The sequence below is a fragment of the Panthera pardus genome, unplaced genomic scaffold, assembly GCF_024362965.1.
Source record: "Panthera pardus isolate Hobbes unplaced genomic scaffold, ASM2436296v1 HiC_scaffold_17, whole genome shotgun sequence".
In the NCBI taxonomy this organism is placed as follows: domain Eukaryota; kingdom Metazoa; phylum Chordata; class Mammalia; order Carnivora; family Felidae; genus Panthera; species Panthera pardus.
The window spans coordinates 12,788,983-12,808,588 of NW_026526732.1; the positions used below are offsets into that span (position 1 = coordinate 12,788,983).

Below are 19,606 nucleotides of genomic sequence, written 5' to 3' on the forward strand. Positions count from 1 at the left end.
GTAATCTTCCAATCTTTAAAATATAAAAAGATAAAATACTTATAAAACCTGCAGTAATTTCAAATTATGTATTTAATTATAATGTGAAAATTTTATGTTACATAGCAAATAAATTACAACCATTCTCAGACAATGAATTTATTTTTGGCCTTGTTGACAGTTTTAGGAATTCTGTACAATGGCTAAGAACTTAAATTACAGAAATCAAAGTACTTCTTTTCTTACAATATGCAAATCCATGAAGTTCAAAGAAAGATAAAAACAGCTTTTTGAAAAATAATATATATCATTTGATCCTTTGTGCTTTCCTCTCATTCTTCTAACCTCCCATGGGCTAATACTAAAAACTCTATCTCTAAGCTATACAAGCTATTATTTATATTTAACTGACGAGTGTCAAGTAATCTATAGTTTCTAAACTAGAAATGTTGATTCAACAAACTTTTATCAAAGATTAGGTCAAAAAAAGTATTACAAATTCAATTAGCATTTTAAGATACATTATCATTTCTAATGTCAAAATGAAAACCTAATGATTTTTAGGAATAACAATCTATATACATTAATACATACTTCCTGATGTATGAGTGGTAACTATAGACAATTCTGATACAAAAAATTCAACATAAACTTTAAATTATTTTAAGAGTACTTCAATGCTTTTAAAGGATTCCATTTTTTTCTCATCTGTGCTTCTTAAAGTGTGGTCCTCCAACCACATGCATCACCTGGAACTTGTTAGAAAGGCAAGTGTCTTGTCCCACCTCAGACTTGGGGAAGCAAAAGGAGGCCAGGCCCAGGACTCTAACATGCTGAGGGACCCCTACGTATGCTAAGGCTTGAGAACTGATGCTCTGTATAGCATTTTAACCTGGAAAAATAACAATTTAAATGATATTCTAAGGAGAGTACAACATAAGATGAAAAGTCCTTACCAGGAGGTGGTTGTGAAGGGTTAAAACTCGCTCGCAGAAAAGGAGGTGGAGGGATTGGACTGAATCCAGGAGGAGGAACCGGCATGGAGACCGGAAATGCTGGTGGAACTAAACTAACTGTAGGCACAGCTGGCGCCACTGGAATCTTTTGTGAATAGAAAATAAAAAGCCCATAAATTATTTTATCCATCTGCAATGAATACATCTCGGAACAACTAGAAGTAACTTATTTCTATTTCTTTCTAAGGAGGTAACAAAAACCACTGTATTAAGTCGTCTTGTTATTTTCCTTTTTGCACACTTGTAAGTGACCCTAACTTAAAGTAACAGCAAGGCAGTATTGTCAACAGATAGTATACATAGAGGCTGAAATCTATTTTACATTCAAGTGATGTACAGAAATGGGCACCGACCTGAAAAGCGAATATCGTGATCAGTTTTCAGCTGCCATCCCCCACTAAGTTTATAATACCTACATACGGTAAGCAACCTAACCATTAGGAAACCTGTCAGTAACAGTTTCAAAATGGCTTGAATTTCTCTTAAGTTAATTTTCTACCCCTATCATAAATATTTTATACTCATCCTAGGTACAATAATTCGCAAATATTTACTTGTACCATGGGTGTACCCCTTTCCTAATTTCACATTTCTCAGTGGTCTATTCAACACCTCAACTTCGTTGTCTGAAAGACTCCAAACTTCACAGGCACAAAACTGAACTCATCGTCCTGCCCCTTCTCAGATAATGATAACTTCATCTTTCCAATTGTGCAAACCAAAACCCTGCCTCTTCTCTTTCTCACAACTCCAATCTCATCATGCCATGAAGTCCCACTCAACACACCATCACTATACCCCGATTACCTGAGCACTTCTGATTCCCTGCACTACCAACAGTCCACGAGTCACCATCTGCTCTCATCTCAATTGCTCCAACGGTCTCTTCACTGGTCTCCCTGCTTTTACTAATGCCCACTAGTCTATTCTCAAAATAATAGCCAGTACAATCCTTTAAAACCAGATCTTTTAAAACCTTTAAAGCCAGATGAAGTCACTCCTTTCTTCAAAATTCTGCAACAGCGCCCCATCTCAGAGCGAAAACCAAAGTCCTATCAGAGATCGCACTCCTGCTAAGCTGCCTCTCATTCACTCCACTCTAGCCCACTTACTATTCTTGGAAAGCACCAAGCACACTCCTGGCCTAGAGCCTTTCACTGGCTGTTCCTTTTGCTTGGAATGCTCTTCCTCAGGTACCCACATGGGTAATTCCCTCAGCAACTGTTGCCACATTCTCAATTAAATCTACTCTGACCACTTAAAATGATAAGTACCTGTCCAGGTACTCCTGACAATCCTTATACTCTCTCCCTTTTCCTTCTATAATATCTCACAAACCCACTCATCTTGCCTTTTCTGTCTCTCCTACTGAAAACCAAAGCTGCATAAAGGCAGGGACTTGTGTGCTTTTTCCTCACTGATGTATCCTTATCCTGGGTGCCTAGAACAGTGAATGTCATAGAAGCAGGCAACAGCATGCCATAAATGAACATTTAAATATACAGGCCACCATTTCTAAAAAAAATTTCTTTTCCAAAAACTGTTGGGACTAAACTGCTTTTTATTTTGGACAATTTCTTCCAAGTTTTATAAAGTAAATACATGAGTAAAAACAGACATGTAAGACAACACATTAATAATAACAGAAACATCCAGCACTAACCTGTAACATAGCAACAGGTGGAGGAAAAACCTCTGCCTGGGTTGTGACCACTGTCTCCTTTTCAACTGGAGTTGGGCTCTGAGTTGTCTGGACCGTCTCTTTAACAGGTTCTGAGCTTTTCACAGTTTCCCACTCTAAACAAAATATTTGAAATTGATTCCTCTGTGTAGGTGCAAAATTTTCATTTTATTTCTGTGTATGCATTTACTTCATCTCTAAGTCCTCCATGTACCTTGACACATCTTTAAGATGTGTCCACAACTATAAGGGCCAACCTAGGTTTTGCCCAGATAAATCTGGTGAGAACACCAAGGAATCCAAAGCAGCATGACACAAGACACAAACGAAAGACACTAAAATATTTAGTCTAGAGAGACCACTTAGAAAGGACATAATAGACACAGACCTCAAAGACTATCTGATATAAGAGGAACCAATCTTATTCTATATTGTATCACAAGATACAAGGGGAGACCAACAAGGAAGGTATTATTAACCCAATAAAGAAAAATCTTTCAGGGGTGCCTGGGTGGCTCAGCTGGTTAAGCATCTGACTTCGGCACAGGTCATGATCTCACGGTTCGTGGGTTTGAGCCCCGCGTCGGGCTCTGTGCCGACAGCTCAGAGCCCGGAGCCTGCTTTGGATTCTGTCTCTCCCTCTCTCTCTCTACCCCTCCCCTGCTCATGCTCTGTCTTTCGAAAATAAATAAATGTTAAAAAAAAATTAAGGAAAATCTTTCTAAAAATATAGTTGCGCAAAAATAAAGCAAAGCAGCTCTCATCATTCCTCCAATGGTTCTCCATCTCCTTCAGAGTAAAGATCAAAGTCATTATGATGACTAATAAGACTTTATATGACTGCGTCTCTCTGTACACCTGTCCGACTTCACCTCCTACTCATCTGTCACTAACTTTGCTCAAACCATGCTGGTGTCTTATAATTTTTGAAGAGACTCTGCACTTACTGTTCCCTCTGTATAGAATGCATTCTCTCCAGAGAGCTCCACATCTTACTCCTTCAAACAGCACTCTCTCCATTAGATCTTCCTCAACTATGTAAAACTGCATTGCTCCACACCAACACTGTCTATATCTCCCTCCCTGTTCCCTGCTTTTTCTTCTTAGAACTTATCAACATGGAAATACTATATAGTTTACCTACTTTATTGTATGTTTCTTTTCACTAGAACATGGGTTGGCAAACTTTCCCTATAGTATTTTAGACTTTGTGGACCATACGTTCTCTGTTGCAACTACTCAGCTGCTGTTGAAAAAAAAGTCATATAAAGGAAGTAAATGTAAGTGAGCGCAGCTGTATTTCAATAAAATATTACAGAATAGCCGGCCAGCAGGATTTGACCTATGGCCTACAGGCTGTCATCCCCTGTACTACAATGTGCATGCAATCAGAGGAAGGATTTTTGTCTGTCTCACTACTATAATCTCAGTTCCTAAAATCACGGTTGGCACACAATAGAAACTAAAATATTTACTGAATGAATGAATGTTTTGGAGGAATATCCATCAAGAAAAAAAAAAAAAAAAAAAAAGACTGACAAGAAGAAAACACTGAAAAAGCGTTTAGAAAATATGTGCATTGGCCTGAAAATGAAAATACCCTGAAAATTAGCTTATTTTGGTAAAAGAGCTAAGACGTGAAGAAATAAAAGCTACATATACCACATTTTAAATACTTTCTCAAGTATCCATTTTAAGATTTCTTACTGGTTACAGATGCTAATCATTTTGTGGATTTATAACTGGTATTTTTAAAAATAAAAACAGGGGCGCCTGGGTGGCGCAGTCGGTTAAGCGTCCGACTTCAGCCAGGTCACGATCTCGCTGTCCGTGAGTTCGAGCCCCACGTCAGGCTCTGGGCTGATGGCTCGGAGCCTGGAGCCTGTTTCCGATTCTGTGTCTCCCTCTCTCTCTGACCCTCCCCCGTTCATGCTCTGTCTCTCTCTGTCCCAAAAATAAATAAAAAACGTTGAAAAAAAAAATTTAAAAATAAAAACACAAATTGAAAAAAAACAGGCGAGATGATCATTTAGTTATAAGCATCCTAGAATTACATACATCAGAACTACAGCTCTTTAAACATTCTATTTCTGTCATTCTCAACATGGATACTAATCAAAATAATCTAGGAAGTTTTTCAAAGAAACATCTTAAGTCCCCAGTTCTTATTTAAATGCAAGGAATTGAAATATTTAGTTTCTAAAAGAGCAAATTGAAAAGACATACAAGAAAAATACTACATTTATAGATTTCTAAAACACAATACTCAGACACTTATGAAATAAGACCTATTAAGCATATACATTGGAAAAGGCAGTGTTTCCATTTTCTTTTCCTTCTGGGGAGGGCAGTATTCAGGAAATACACACAGTTCCCTTATGATCCAAACTCTAATCAATTACAACCTTTTAAGCACACTTTTTGTTAAACAATAAAACTACCCTTAATGTTCTTACCAGTATTTACAGTTTCCTGGTCAATCATGCCTCCTTCTGCAAAACCTTCCAAGTCATCCACTTTAACTTTTTCCCATGGTATGTATGTAACTCCAAGATCCACATCCCAAAATTGTTTATATTCTGTTTTTACACCTTTGTTTAAAGCCCAAGCAATCTATCAGGAATGAAGAGAGAAAAAAAGAAAGCTCAGGTATACTGTAAAAACAAGGTAAAATGTTCAAAATTGTATGTAAACTATGTGAATAAAACTAGTTGGAGAGCAAAGCCTCACTGGATGCTAGAAAAATAATAGTAGCCAAAGTTTTTCCATATATGTCCTGTTTTTTGTTTGTTTTTAAAATAAAGCCTACACTAGAAAGCAATGGTATTTCTAACGTGGGATTTATTCCACTTCTTACTAACACTTTAAAAAATCACATTTCCAGGGGCGCCTGGGTGGCTTGGTCGGTTAAGCGTCCGAATTCGGCTCAGGTCATGATCTCACAGTCCATGAGTTCGAGCCCCGCATCGGGCTCTGTGCTGACAGCTCGGAGCCTGGAGCCTGTTTCGGATTCTGTGTCTCCCTCTCTCTCTGCCCCTCCCCTGTTCATGCTCTGTCTCTCTCTGTCTCAAAAATAAATAAACGTTAAAAAAAAATTTTTTTTAATAAAAAAAAATAAATAAAATGAAAAAAATAAAAATCACATTTCCAGAAACAATCAAATCTACTTTTCACCATAAAAATGTCAACCTACATTAGCAATAATTAGAATAGTTAGAATAATTTAAATAAAATCTTGGTAATCCAGGAAAGGAGACAATTTAGTTTACATACAGAAACTCACTGCCATGAAATGACAAAGCATGGGCATAATAACCCTGAAAGTAGATATCTTAAAGTTTTTAACTCAGTTGCAGAACCTGATGGAATAAATTATCTCCAAGTAGCAGAAATAAAATGTTAGTCACAGAAAAATACACAGTAAACAGTTTAAAGGCAGAGGGAAACAAAACATGTAAGTCCTTCACAGTGGCCTTTGATGTATAACACAAGATGTGAAAAAGGAGAAAATAATAATGTAATTAAGAAGTATGATTAGGAAGCACTGGGAGGAAGAAGTGAATGAAAGATAAACTTGTTGGGGCACCTGGCTGGCTCAGTCGGTGGAGTGTGTAACTCTTGATGTTAGGGTTGTAGGCTTGAGTCCCATGTTGGGTGTGGAGATTACTTTAGATGTGGAGAGTATTTAAAAATAAAATCTTGGAGGGAGGGAGAGAGAGAGGGAGGGAGGGAGGGAGGGAAGGGAGGGAGGGAGGAAGGAAGGCAGGCAGGCAGGCAGGCTTATAAAAATGAAAAAGTTCTGGGGCGCCTGGGTGGCTCAGTCAGTTGGGCGGCTGACTTCGGCTCGGGTCATGATCTCGCAGTCCCTGAGTTCGAGCCCTGCGTTGGGCTCTGTGCTGACAGCTCAGAGCCTGGAGCCTGTTTCACATTCTGTGTCTCCCTCTCTCTGACCCTCCCCCGTTCATACTCTGTCTCCGTCTCAGAAATAAATAAACGTTAAAAAAAAATAAAATAAAAAATAAAAAATGAAAAAGTTCTGTTCATAAAATGGTGCCCTGGGTGACTAAGAGAACTGCAAGTGTGATTTCAAAGAATCACTGGACTAAAAGTTTTAGTCATTGTTTTACCTATATCCAATTCGATAACCCAACAACACTGAAATAATAAAGTTTCCTAGAGGTTTTCCCGTAACATTAAAAAATGAAGATGGATCAAATATGTAATTCTGATATACATTCTAATAATCCAATAAAACAAGAGCATGGGTCTCTCCTCTCCAATCTTACCTTAATGACCTTGGACCCAATTTTATATGATCCAGAACTAAGTTTCTGAAGAGCCCGGAAAGCATCTTGTCGGTGAACCATGCAGACATATGCACAGCCCCTGGGAGGAATCATCTATTAAGAAAAATTTTTTCTTTAGATAAGGTGTAAGTAAGGCAATTCATTCTGGCATTATTTTATGGTTTTAATGAAACAAATCATTACTAATACTGAATGGTTTTCCCTTCTCTTCCTTTGGCTGTTTACTGGTACAATCCATGTACAACCAATTATTTAGTTTAAAAAAAATTCAAAACTTATTTGGGTTGCACTCTAAGCCATAACATAAGCAAAATCTTGATTATCACATGTCAATTAAAGTTTTTCTAATGCACAATAAAGAAATTTTTAAAAATGTAAAAAGATATGGATACACCACCAGGTAAAAAGAAAGTAATATTGTAGGGCCAACATATTTGAAAGCACAGAATTTATTTATAGTACTTCAATTTTTCCACGTGTTATACCTAGTAATGTGAGAAAGATTTTTGTTTAGGGAAGTATCTTGTCCTTAATATAAAATCTATAATCTACAAAAAATGATAAAACTAAAGTTTTCAATTGTATAAAACTTCATTTTGTCCAACTGCTTCTGGATAAAGGCTTTACCAGAATAAGAAAATAGCCTTAAGTGTTTACACTTTCACTCAGAGTTCACTTCAAGCTACTTTCCAAACTTCAATCCCAAACTTCTCAAAAGAGAAGTCTATCTAACCCCTTACATACTTCTTCATCTTTTACAATATAGATCCAACACTTTTATCAATGCACTGAAAAATTTTCTTCAACTTCACTAAGTGATAAATCTAACAGACTTTCTACTCAGTTCTCAAACTCTCTCAAAACCAAGTGAAAGGTTTATAAATTTTTCACCAAATTTTCAAATCCTGGATTTTATCACTAGCCATTCAATATATTCCAGTTCACAAAATAACTCGGTGCCTACTGTTTATAAGCAGTATGCTCTTTAAAGGTAATACAGGGGCGCCTTGGGTGGCTCAGCAGGTTAAGCATCCAAGTTTTGCTCAGGTCATAATTTCTCAGTTCGTGGGTTTGAGTCCCATGTTGGGCTCTGTGTTGACAGCTCAGAGCCTGGAGCCTGCTTTGGATTCTATGTCTCCATTTCTTTCTGACCCTCCCCCGCTCACATGCAAGCGCTCGCGCTCTCTCTCTCTCTCTTCAAAAATAAATAAAAATGTTTAAAAAAAAAAAGGCAATAAAGAAGAGGGGAAGAGACAAGGCAAACTAATGCCCAAATGACTGTGGAACAAGAAAGACTACAAATGTCGCAAGTATTATGACAATCCAAATGCTACTTGGATTCACGATCTATTCAGAGCAATGATTCCTGACTCTGCATTAGAATCACCTGTTTAAGCTGGGACACCATGATAAGAACCTAAAGACACTGATCCTGCACATCCCTATTTTTTCAAATGTCAATACATTTCTGATATCTCAGCTAAGAGAAAATCAGAAACAAAATCAGAGGCTATATGATCAAGGAAGGGCTATAACAGTCATGTTTTGACAGGTGAAATTTAAAAAGACAAAAGATTAAGAAACGACTATAACATTCTCATGGTGTAGAAAGAGGAATATGAAACTCCGAAGTTGAAACATCAATCAATCATCTATTTATTGTCTGTGCAACTCAGGCGAATCACTTAGATTCCTCACTGGTAAAATAACAACATGGGAATTACTTAACCTGCTTCTTGTGAGATTCCAAACAGATCATATATAGTCGAAAGTAGTATATGAAATGGTCAATTCACATGAAGAGTGCTGTTATTAATGTGGAAAAGTCAAATTCGGCCATTTAAAAAATGTTGGGATCTAAGACTAGAAAGGAAAATCAGCCAATTTCCTGGTAAATAATGATAAAAGGTCCAAACAGACATAAAAGTAGAACAGTGAATAAAATCAGAGGGCTAATGAATCAGAAAGCTCCTTAAACAAGCAAATAAATATAAAACATTCCACTACTTAGTTTTAGCCCCAGGGAAACACAACAGACCTCCAGGAAGAAGCAAATACTCAAAGAAGGGAGACAGGGTGGGGCCAAAGCACTGCAAGAATCGAGTTGAGGAGTGAGTTATGGTCAAGTTACTGGAGATGCAGTGGCCACACAGATTTTCTTGCCTCAGAGGGAGATGGGGAAAGGGGAGTGGACTGGCAAAAGATTGGGTCCCCAAGTCCAACTGTGTCTCCAATACTAGCTATGTGCTCATGTGCAGGTGATTACAATTCTGGGACTCAGTTTCCTCATTTTCATTATATAAAAAAAGAAAAGGAATTAAACTAGGTCACACATAGGGTTCCTGCTAACCCAAACATCTGATGACTTTAGGAACCAAGTGCTATACTGCTATAAAACCCCTAAGAATATTTTGTTAGAATTCCACTACGTAGGCAAAATTAATTGAGGTAAACAAAGCGGCAGAAATAAACACGAAATGATTAAAGTCAAATAATCTTTGTAAAGATGTGCAATATTAAAAAGGACACTACTTGGCTAATTACGAACCAAAGTGAGTCTTTGTATGCGTGAAAATCCTCTATATAAACTACTGTATAAGAAGTAATACTTACATTAATGGATTCAATTTGTCCAAACTCTTCAAACAGATTGGTTAAATCTTGCTGGGTTGCCTTCTTATCCACCTGACCAACCCATAAAGTAGTACTACATACTGTCAAGACATAAAAGAGACAAACGTTCTAAATCACACAGACACAGTTACTTCTTGCAAGCAGCTGAGGAAAAAGCACTAAGAACAATAATTTAAGATGGATATTTAAAGCTTAAGTGACATTTTTATCTGCTACACTTAAAATGCACTAAAACCCCAGGTATCCATTCACATCTATTATGAATCAACCTCTTGTGTGTCACCTGTTCTCAAGCTTGGCTGTACACTTTAATCACCTGTGGATACCTGGGTCTCACTCTAAAAGATGAAGGGCTATGGGGTATGACAGATGGGTATTGGGAGTTTTAAAATTCTGTAGGTAATTCTAATGTGCAACAAAGTCACAAAAACACTTCACTGCAATCCTAGCTGTGTACCTTTAATCTTTCTCTGCTGGAATGATTAAGTGGATGTTTCTTTCTAATCAACAGTTGAATTTGAAGATGGCGCCTTATCCTTAAGGAAACAATTTGCATGGAGATATAAAAGGGAAAAGGCTGAATTAGAACCTGTTATCATGAAAAACTTAGAAGATACTTTATGGGAAACCACTTCCCTTTAAGAAACAAAGCTACACATGGGACATCTTACCTACTTTAAGCTGTACGGTTCACGCGTCCATGAACATTTTCTTTTCCTGAAGACACTTACTTGTAAAACGTTAACAACAGCTGATGTGTTTGTGGAGTTTCAATAAATTTAGGTTAAACCAATGTCATTTTTAAACATGAAGTTTCCAGCTTTTTGATGCTTTTTTAATCTATTACAGGGCAGGCCTACAGCAGGTTTTACTCTATAGCTAATTTCAGTGCCGCCCTAAGGGATGACCATTGCAAGATCTCTACTGAACGAAGGTTTTCAACCAGGTCTCTTTATTACAGTTTATTCGAACTCAAATGTTCTCCACACCAGTGTCAGCTTTAGGAATCGTTCAGCTAACAGACTCCCTGGTAGCATTTTTTCCCTTACATACTCTCACCCTATACACACATAATATTCAACAAAAGTCTCCAGGAGCAATATGTTAGTTTTATTCTATTTCTGTAACAAAATATCACAAGCTTAGTAGCTTAAAACACAAAAATGCATTCTCTTACAGTTCTGGCAGTCTAAAATGTGTCAACAAGCCTGCATTCTTTCTGAAGACTCTAGGGAAGAATTTGCTAGCTTCTACAAGCTGTCTGCATTCCTTGGCTCAATGACTCCAACTTCCATCGTCAAAGCCAACAGTTGAGCATTTACCTATCTTCATCTTTCTCCTTCCCTCTTCACATCACCTTTTCTGACTCTCTTATTTCCTTCCTAAAAGGACCCCTGGATTACACAGAAGGGTCCTTCTGGATAACCCGAGTTAATCTTCTTACCCCAAGATCCTGATTAATCAGATCTGCAAAGTCCCTTTTACCACGTGGATCTGGATCTGGATGTGAGTATCTTTGGAGGACCATTATTCAGCCTACCACAAACCCTTAGGAAATTTCTGGACCTCTTTCACTGAAGAGTTCCCACCTCTTCATTATTCTGTCTACCACATCACAGCTGCTTTAACTTAATCTCCCTGACATATTTTCCATGTTTCCTCTGTTTCAAGGTAGTCTCTCTACAAATTTTTCCCACAGACAACTTTTTTTTTTTTTTAAATCCAAAAAGCAATAATCAATCTCCCTCATCCCAGGAGGAGAGGACATAGATTCCTAGAACATTACTGCTTGTTGATGTTTCATATCCACTGAACTAGTCACAAATACGCTTGTGTTCTAAGAATCAATGATAGGGAAATACTATCTTAAGTGTTTAAAATGTGCTGGGCCACATGAAATTGAGATTGCTTCAGGGTAAAGAGAGTTTTCAGGTAAAAAAATGAGGGACATATTTTTCACTGTATTTTCTTTCCTTTTTTTTTTTTTTTTAATGTTTATTTTTGAGAGACAGAGAAAGAGAGAGAGCAGGGGAGGGGCAGAGAGAGGGAGACACAGAATCCGAAGCAAGCTCTAGGCTCTGAGCTGTCAACCCGACGCGGGGCTCGAACTGTCAAACTGTGAGATCATGACCTGAGCTGGAGTCGGACCCTTAACCGACTGAGCCACCCAGGTGCCCCTACTTTTCACTGTATTTTCTTATGTACTTTCTGAATCTTCTTACTGTGTTTTACCCATAAAAAAACAAACAAACAAACAAAAAAAGCCCCCACCATAACAGAAAATAAACTCCATGGTCACTAACTATGTAAATAGTAGCAGCTGTAATATGACAGGTAAAGTGAGGAACTAAATGAAAGAGACTGAATGTAAAAGCCCTATCCGAAAACTGGTGATTCTGAATGTCCTAACAGTAATCACAGGAGGAGGCACAACAGAGATTTTGTGGTCACACCTTTGATGGTATTTCTTTATCAGACAGCACTAAAATGTTTGAATTTGGTTTCTCACCCTGAAGTGACAAACAGAAACTTTTAGAGTTAGGAATATCGACATGATTAAATTAATACCTCACTTTTTGTAATCACGTAAGATTCTGGCAAGATCAGCTTGCTCAAACTGCCAGAACTTAATAAGATGGATGCTGCCTTTAATTATAAGCCTAGATTTCCAGGATGCTCCAGGATAAGTTATACCAATTATTTACCTCATGGCAAAGAATTTATTTGGAAACCTCGAGAAATCAGACAACCAGATCAGTGTTCAGCTGATTCTCTGATGTTAAGAGAATGATAATTTATTCCATTTCATGTACTTTGCCCCTCTGCAGTCTGTTTGTTTACCTTAGAAATCATAACTCACTAGGAATCTTCAGGAAGAATCTGGCACTAATTACTACTCACATGCTCACCAAGTGAACTCTCCCTCAAACTCTCACAATCACCAAATTTGTTATAATTATACATTACAGATTAATACATAAAGGAGGGAAAGTTTGTACAATGGGAATCTCTCCCTCAGAGCTGATCCAGTAAGTTTATAATTAGCATTAAAATTTACATGATTCTTTCAATAATTACTCCCCAGACCTGGTGGTCATACTTGGTTACAACACTATGAATAGAAATCACAGTGTCCAAGTAATAGACAGTAGGCCGAATCCACTTTATATATCATTAAAGTTCTAAATTTTCTAACTTGCGTTAAAAAAAAAAAAAAAGAATTCTCAGTGATATGTTTCAGTAGAACCTGCTCTTCCTTTTCTTTCCTACTCTCTCATGTTACAAAAACCAAGGATAAAATTATTCATTTACCAAACGACTTTCTGGTTTCTTAAGAAGTCTAAAAATACAGTTAACTTTACCAGTTGATTATTTTCTTAATATTTGTTGAAACCAAAGCTTTGTAAAAGCATGTCACTTACCACTTAATGTTTTAGATCTAATTGGAGGTAATCCCTTCTTCTGTCGTTCTTTCTCCCTTTCTCTTGCTCTCCTTTCACTTGAGTATGAACGTGATGATTTCCTCTTTCTTTCTCTTGAGCGTGAGCGTGATCGCTTTCTGTGTTTACGCTTTCGAGAACCAGATCGCGACCGAGACCTTCGTTTCCTTGGCGATCTACCAAAAAAAAATCTTATTTTACTTCTAATGACAGTATTATTCTTCTATCAAATTTCTCACTTCTAAGTAAGAACAAAATACACACACACACAAGGATATCTTATATTTAGCTACCTCTTAAAAAATGTTTAAGTATAGTGAAGTAAACAGGCATTTTCTCAAATCTATGTACTGCTCAGGCCCACACTAGTAATAGATGTTTGTTTGCAATGATTCTTACTGAGACCGGGAAGAAAAGAATGAGACTCCACTAAGGGCCTTACTTTCCTTAGTCTCTTCCAACTCATTTTTCAAACAAAAGTTAAGAATAGGGATAAAAATCTGAAGAAATAAAAAGATTCCTTAGGTGAGTAAGATGTTACACTTTTAAAATAAGAGAAGAGAGAATGTTTCCAACAGACCATTAGCTATTCAAGAATTCTGCTTTTAAGTTTTTAACTTCTCAAATTTCAAGGTGCTTGACTTTAGAATATAAGGTGATACTGAAACACTGTTTCTTTTTTTCCTATCAACCATAGCCACTGCACTGCTTCAAAATGTTGAATAAGGAGATATTATTAAGACAAAGTGTCTGCTAAGATTTCAGCTCTAACACTGTCATTGCTTTAGCAAGATTATTCAATGACTGAGATGGGTCTAGAGAAGGGTGAACTGACAGGTTCTCGTTTATAAGAGGTAAATACAAATAACTTCTTGAAACATATAAGAAATGACTGAAAAAGTTGTCAAAGATACTGCCCCTCTTCCAGCATATACTGTTCAGATTCCCAGGGGTATTAATGTGCAAAAAATAGGGTATATTATATTGGAAACCAATGACTTTAAGTTTTAAGACAATATGTAGTAAAAACAATGTACATGTACATGAGAATTAACAGGTTAAGGAATCTTCAACTCAAATCTGAATAAGCATGTACATTAATGAGTCTCAGCTATGTTGAAAAGCCCACAAAAGAAACTCACAAAGAAAAATTATATATTTTACAATTTGATACTATGTTTAATGTTTACAAAGATAATTCTTATAGCTTTATTTTTATTATCATTTTTGGTATTATTATAAGATGAAACAAAATATAAGGATTATAATGGAATTTCTAATACTGTTCCTCTATAGTTTAACAGTTTTCAGAGGCAATAATATCCTAAGCTGGGTGTCATCATAATATTACTAACTAAAATCAGGTATAATCCAAAATCCCATTCTTATGATATGGCTGCAATTAATGTATATTATTCAAATAAATGGCAACAGATATATTTGATTAAAAAGAGAAAAAAGTATTTTTCTGTTTTTGATATTCTAATTACTTCTTTCTGAGAGAATATAAGATGTCACTCTAAGAAATACATTTCCTTTAATATTGATACAAGGAAATAGAGCCAACTTTTAAAAGTTCACACACAGCTATTCTTAAGTATTATTGTAGAACCTTGAACGAGATCGTGAATGTGTTCTTGATCTTGAGCGAACAGCCACTTTTTTTGCTTCTTGTTCGAAGATCTCCTCTTCCACTCCATCTTGCCCTTCATCTATATCCATGTCCTTGAAAGTCAAAAGAAGGGCAAACAAAATGCCTGATTGAAATTTCAGTATATATTGACAATTCTGCCTTACAAAATATTCACCATAGTAGCATCAATGCCTAATAGTAAAATGGTTAGTGTGGAGCTTAAGTGTGAGAAGTAATACTTAGGACAGTACCATTATTTTACATAAAAATATTTCACATACAATAAAAATTATTACATTTTATAATATTTTTCTCTAATTAATTAAAAAAATTTTTGACCCAGAGAAATGTTTACTTTTTACCTGTTGCTGAATATCTATAGAATCATCCAAATTTGCTTCAGGTTCGAGGAAATGCTGTTGACTGCTCCCTTGTGATGGTGATGCTGAATGTTCTGATCCAAATGTTCCTTCCTGACTATCCTGAGGGGTTGCCTATTGAGAATGGATACAAACACACAAACATTAGGAAAGTACGCATATTATTACAAAAGAATTTAGACATGCAAATATCACAATTAAAGTTTTAAAAAGGAGCCCAAAACATATAGAAATCCCATGTTAATCAACCTAAAATTACAGTTTTGTAGAACTCCAAGTTTACTTAAGAGCATGGGACATCTCCATAAATGAGTGAAAAGAATATATTAGAATGGAATGGTAAGAGCAAGTAGGTCTTCAAATTTTTAAACTGTGGAAAAATATAAACATTATACTTTCAAAAATAAAGGGATTATATCATGAATGATATATAATGCCACTAAGTTAAATGAATCCAGAATTTCAATGGCAATTAGCATTTTTATAAAATGCTATAAATTAAAATGCTGTAATACTTTTAATATTAAAATATTGTATATTAAGGAACAAAGTCATATATTACATGTATGAAGGCAAAGCAAAGCTCAAATACCATTATCAAATTAACTGATCTTGTAAAACAGTTCCTAACTTGGGCCTTCCTCAACCTCCATCTCTAGAAATTTGCAAAATAATATTAAGAATTACTCTGATATATAAAACATTTCTGAAACTAATAAAAGTTAGGCAATGAAGACTAATTAAAGGAACACTTTAATTTGAACACTTCTTACCCCCCCTTTTTTTTGCTGGGACTAGATTTACAGCAACATGATATAGCGACACTGCTTATGTGATATTTATTAGTATGAACCTGATTCAGCAATTACATATACTATGCTGTTAACCAAATATGAGGAAACTAATTATGAAAACGTCTCCCTACATAAACTTTCCTAAAACATCTTCACAGGTGTTGAAGATCAGTAAAAACAGTTCCTGGCAGTACACAAGCTGGGAGTTACTGTAATAATTAACAGAGAAGAGCAACTCTCAAAAAGTCTGTTCCCTTGCTATAGACTCTGTGATTGTGAACAAGTTACTTGAATTGTGAACTTCAGTCCCATCTATAAGAGGAATACCAGCATAGTGACGTTATAAATTTCAAAGTTGCTCAGAGACTAGATCTTAACTATTCCTACCACAAAAAGAAATGATAGTTTTATGACATGACAGAGGTGTCAGCTAATTGGGATACATAAATCTATCAAATCATGATGTTAGACCTTAAACTTACATAGTTATATGTCAATTATATCTTAATAGTATTTTTTATGTTTATTTATTTTTGAGAGAAAGAGAGACAGAGCATGAGCAGGGGAGGAGCAGAGAGAGAGGGAGACACAGAATCCAAAGCAGGCTCCAGGCTGAGCTGTGAGCACAGAGCCTGATGCAGGGCTTAAACCCACGAAACGCGAGATCTTGACCTGAGCTGAAGTCAGATGCTTAACTAAGTGAGCCAACCAGGCACACCCTGGGTAACGTTTAAAAAAAAAAAAAAAAAAAAAAAAAAATCTTACTCTAATGACATTTAATCTGAAAGGAAAAGAAAAAACATAAAAATTAAGAGCCAAAAAGAGCATTTAAAGAACCGTTCCAAGTCTCTTATTTTACGAAGGAACCGGTTCTATAAGGATAACTAACATTTTTAAGATTGAGAAATAAAGCTGAAGTTGGAATTAGAAGACTTCTGTGAAACACCTACCACATACCACAGTACTGGCCAAAATGTCAGTAAGCAAGCATATTCTTCCAGAACAAATCAAACAAAAACCTTTTAAGCACAGTCCTGGCTTAGGTCTTTACAACAGTATACTAACAATAGAATTTTTCACACAGCAAGGAATAATCAATTCCATCCTGAGTCTTCTATTTGGTCCTGATTCAGTACGCATATTTTCTTCACATCAGATTTTTCTTACTTCTCCATTTATCTTAAGCTTTGTATCCACCCACCCTTGTTTTTCACCCCATTTTTCTATTTAATGCTTAATTCTTGGTATAACCACCAAGATCCACCACAACTAATTTTAGTTTTTGAGTTGCTTTTTTTAGTTTTACCCATTTGGAAAGACTGTGATTTCATGACCTTTATTCTTTCTTAAAGGTCTTGTGAAGAATGAAGAGAAAATTTACATTAAAAATTCAACTAAAATTCATCCTATTATCTTGCAATTAGCAGCATTAAGTCCACTAGATCCTTTTTTATATCTAAGATATATTTTGGGATCTTAGAGGTCTTATATTCCTATATATATTGAAACATTTTGCTATTTCATCATCCTAAGAATTATTCTATTATAATTCATCAATTGTTCCCAATTATTTCAAGAAAGACTAAAATAGGGGCACCTAGGTGGCTCAGTCAGTTAAGTATCTGACTCTCGATTTCGGCTCAACTCATGATCTCACAGTCATGAGATCGACCATGCAGGGCATGGATCCTGCTGAAGATTCTCTCTGCCCTTCGTCCACTCGTGCTCTCTCTCGCTCTTTCTCTCTCAAAAAAAAAAAAAAAAAAAAAAAGACTAAAATAATACACAAAAGCAAAAGCAAATTAACTGTCAAGAAGGGTAATTCAACAGTGCAATAAAATCATCATCGTCCAGTTTTACTGTGTTACTAAAAATACTGTATATTTCAAGGTATAAATAAAAACGGAGACACTATCTCTGTAGTCTGCTTTTAAGCTCTCCTTGGAACACGGTTGAATATTTAGATTTTTCCATTTCTGTACATAATGGCAAAGAGAAGAAAAGTGATGGAGGAACATAGTTCATAATTATTACACAAAATAAAGATGAATACAAAGAAAGAGCAGCATTCTAGATTCCAATGATGATGGTGAAATTTAATATCTAAGTGAAATATGAGACTATGAGTTTTCAGACGACCACATCCTAAATGTACTTCTCAAACTCCAAAACTAATGGCAGAAAAATGTGTCTCTAAGAACAAAACTAGGGTCTTTTCATCTACTTAGTCACATAACTAGAAGAACTTTATCTTGCACCATTGTGCAACAAGCACCTGGACTGTTCTATTTTGCTAAAAGAACGTGTGACACTTTTTTAGGTGTATTTATCTTGAGAGAGACAGAGCAGGGGAGGGGTGAAGAGAGAGAGAGGGAGGGAGGGAGAGACAGAATTCCAAGCAGGCTCCTTGATGTCAGTGCAGAACCTGAAGTGGGGCTCAATCCCACAAACCTGAGATCACGACCTCAGCAGAAATCAAGAGTAGGATGCTTAACCTAGTCACCCAGGCGCCCCAAGAACATGGGACATTTGAATTTAATTGGTGGCATTTCAATTACATATATTAAAATTGCTCATCAAGTTTTCTTCCCTATCTCTTTTAGCCTCACTTCTATAAATTATCTATAAGATGATGCCAAGTATATTTAAAAAGGATCCATTGGACCCAGGTGGCAAATGACTGTTTTTCTGATATACTGGTATACATCTTTAGTATACGTCCTGGTATACATCTCTACTTGCTTCAATGATGTCCTCATGTAAAGCATCAATACTAAAAAAATAGAAGAGGATTAATGGCAGCCAGTAGAGACTTCTTTCGAGGTTGGATTAACACTCATTAAATGTCACATTTTGAGGGATGCCTGGATGGCTCCATGGGTTAAGCGTCCAACTGCTGATTTCGACTCAAGTTATGATCTCATGGTTTGTGGAATCGAGCCCTGTGTTGATCAGCTGTCAGTGTGGAGTGTGCTTGGGATTCTCTCCTTTCTGTCTGTCCCTCCCCTCACTTTTGCAGACACTCTCTCTCTAGATAAACATTAAAAATAAATAAAAATAAAAACTTAAGTGTCACATTTTAATCAGTTATAGATCCCCATTCCTCCACTTTTTTCTGTATAAGTGACAGGAAAGACTTCATCAAAGGCTTTACTGAAATCCCCATATGCTATGCTATAATCCTACAACCTCAGGACCATGAAATGCAATTTATGTGAGCCAAGACATCAACTCAAGGCTCTTAATACTATCACCCATCTTAGGTTTCATCATGTTCAATTTACTTTGTCCATATATTCTCCTATATAAAAAATTACTGAATCAAAGTAAGTTACATAATGACAGCTCTTCATTAAGTTGTTGAATCTTCCATAATTGTTTTATTCCTAACATTCTTCTAAAAGCCCTTTTTGTTAGTCATACTATTTTCATTGTCAGCATTTCATTTTGAGCTATAGCTGTCCTGACATCTTCTGAATATCCTGATAAAACAATTACCAATATCATGATCTACAACTTACTCAAGACAACAGCAATCATTCCCCTTCTGACATGACTATCACTCCCTTCACAATTCGGTCACTCCCTGGAAGGGCTCTGTTTTCAGTGGTTTTCTCTTGTTAGGGACACGAGATCTCAACCTGCATGCAGGTGTGGTCAGGGCTGCAATGAATGGGGTGGCACCAGCAATCCTACTCTTTTCTCTGAGACATAAAAACTTTTAGGCCGCCAGAATGAGCTC

The 19,606-nt window shown here is 36.3% G+C and overlaps 1 protein-coding gene across 9 annotated transcripts in view; it reads right to left on the reverse strand.

Moving 5' to 3' along the window:
• SCAF8 (SR-related CTD associated factor 8) overlaps positions 1–19,606 on the reverse strand; it is a 205,132-nt gene that overhangs the window by 122,723 nt on the left and 62,803 nt on the right. For all 9 annotated transcript variants that reach the window (XR_008422840.1, XR_002070812.2, XR_008422839.1 and 6 more), the window contains 8 exons: positions 15,053–15,184; positions 14,670–14,782; positions 13,040–13,233; positions 9,597–9,697; positions 6,963–7,076; positions 5,133–5,289; positions 2,659–2,792; positions 936–1,080 (listed from right to left, as the gene is read on the reverse strand). Coding sequence is in view for 4 of the 9 variants with exons in the window: in XM_019412646.2 (XP_019268191.1) it covers positions 936–1,080; positions 2,659–2,792; positions 5,133–5,289; positions 6,963–7,076; positions 9,597–9,697; positions 13,040–13,233; positions 14,670–14,782; positions 15,053–15,184 (1,090 nt within the window). In the remaining 5 variants the exon portion in view is untranslated. The remainder of the gene's footprint in view (positions 1–935; positions 1,081–2,658; positions 2,793–5,132; positions 5,290–6,962; positions 7,077–9,596; positions 9,698–13,039; positions 13,234–14,669; positions 14,783–15,052; positions 15,185–19,606) is intronic.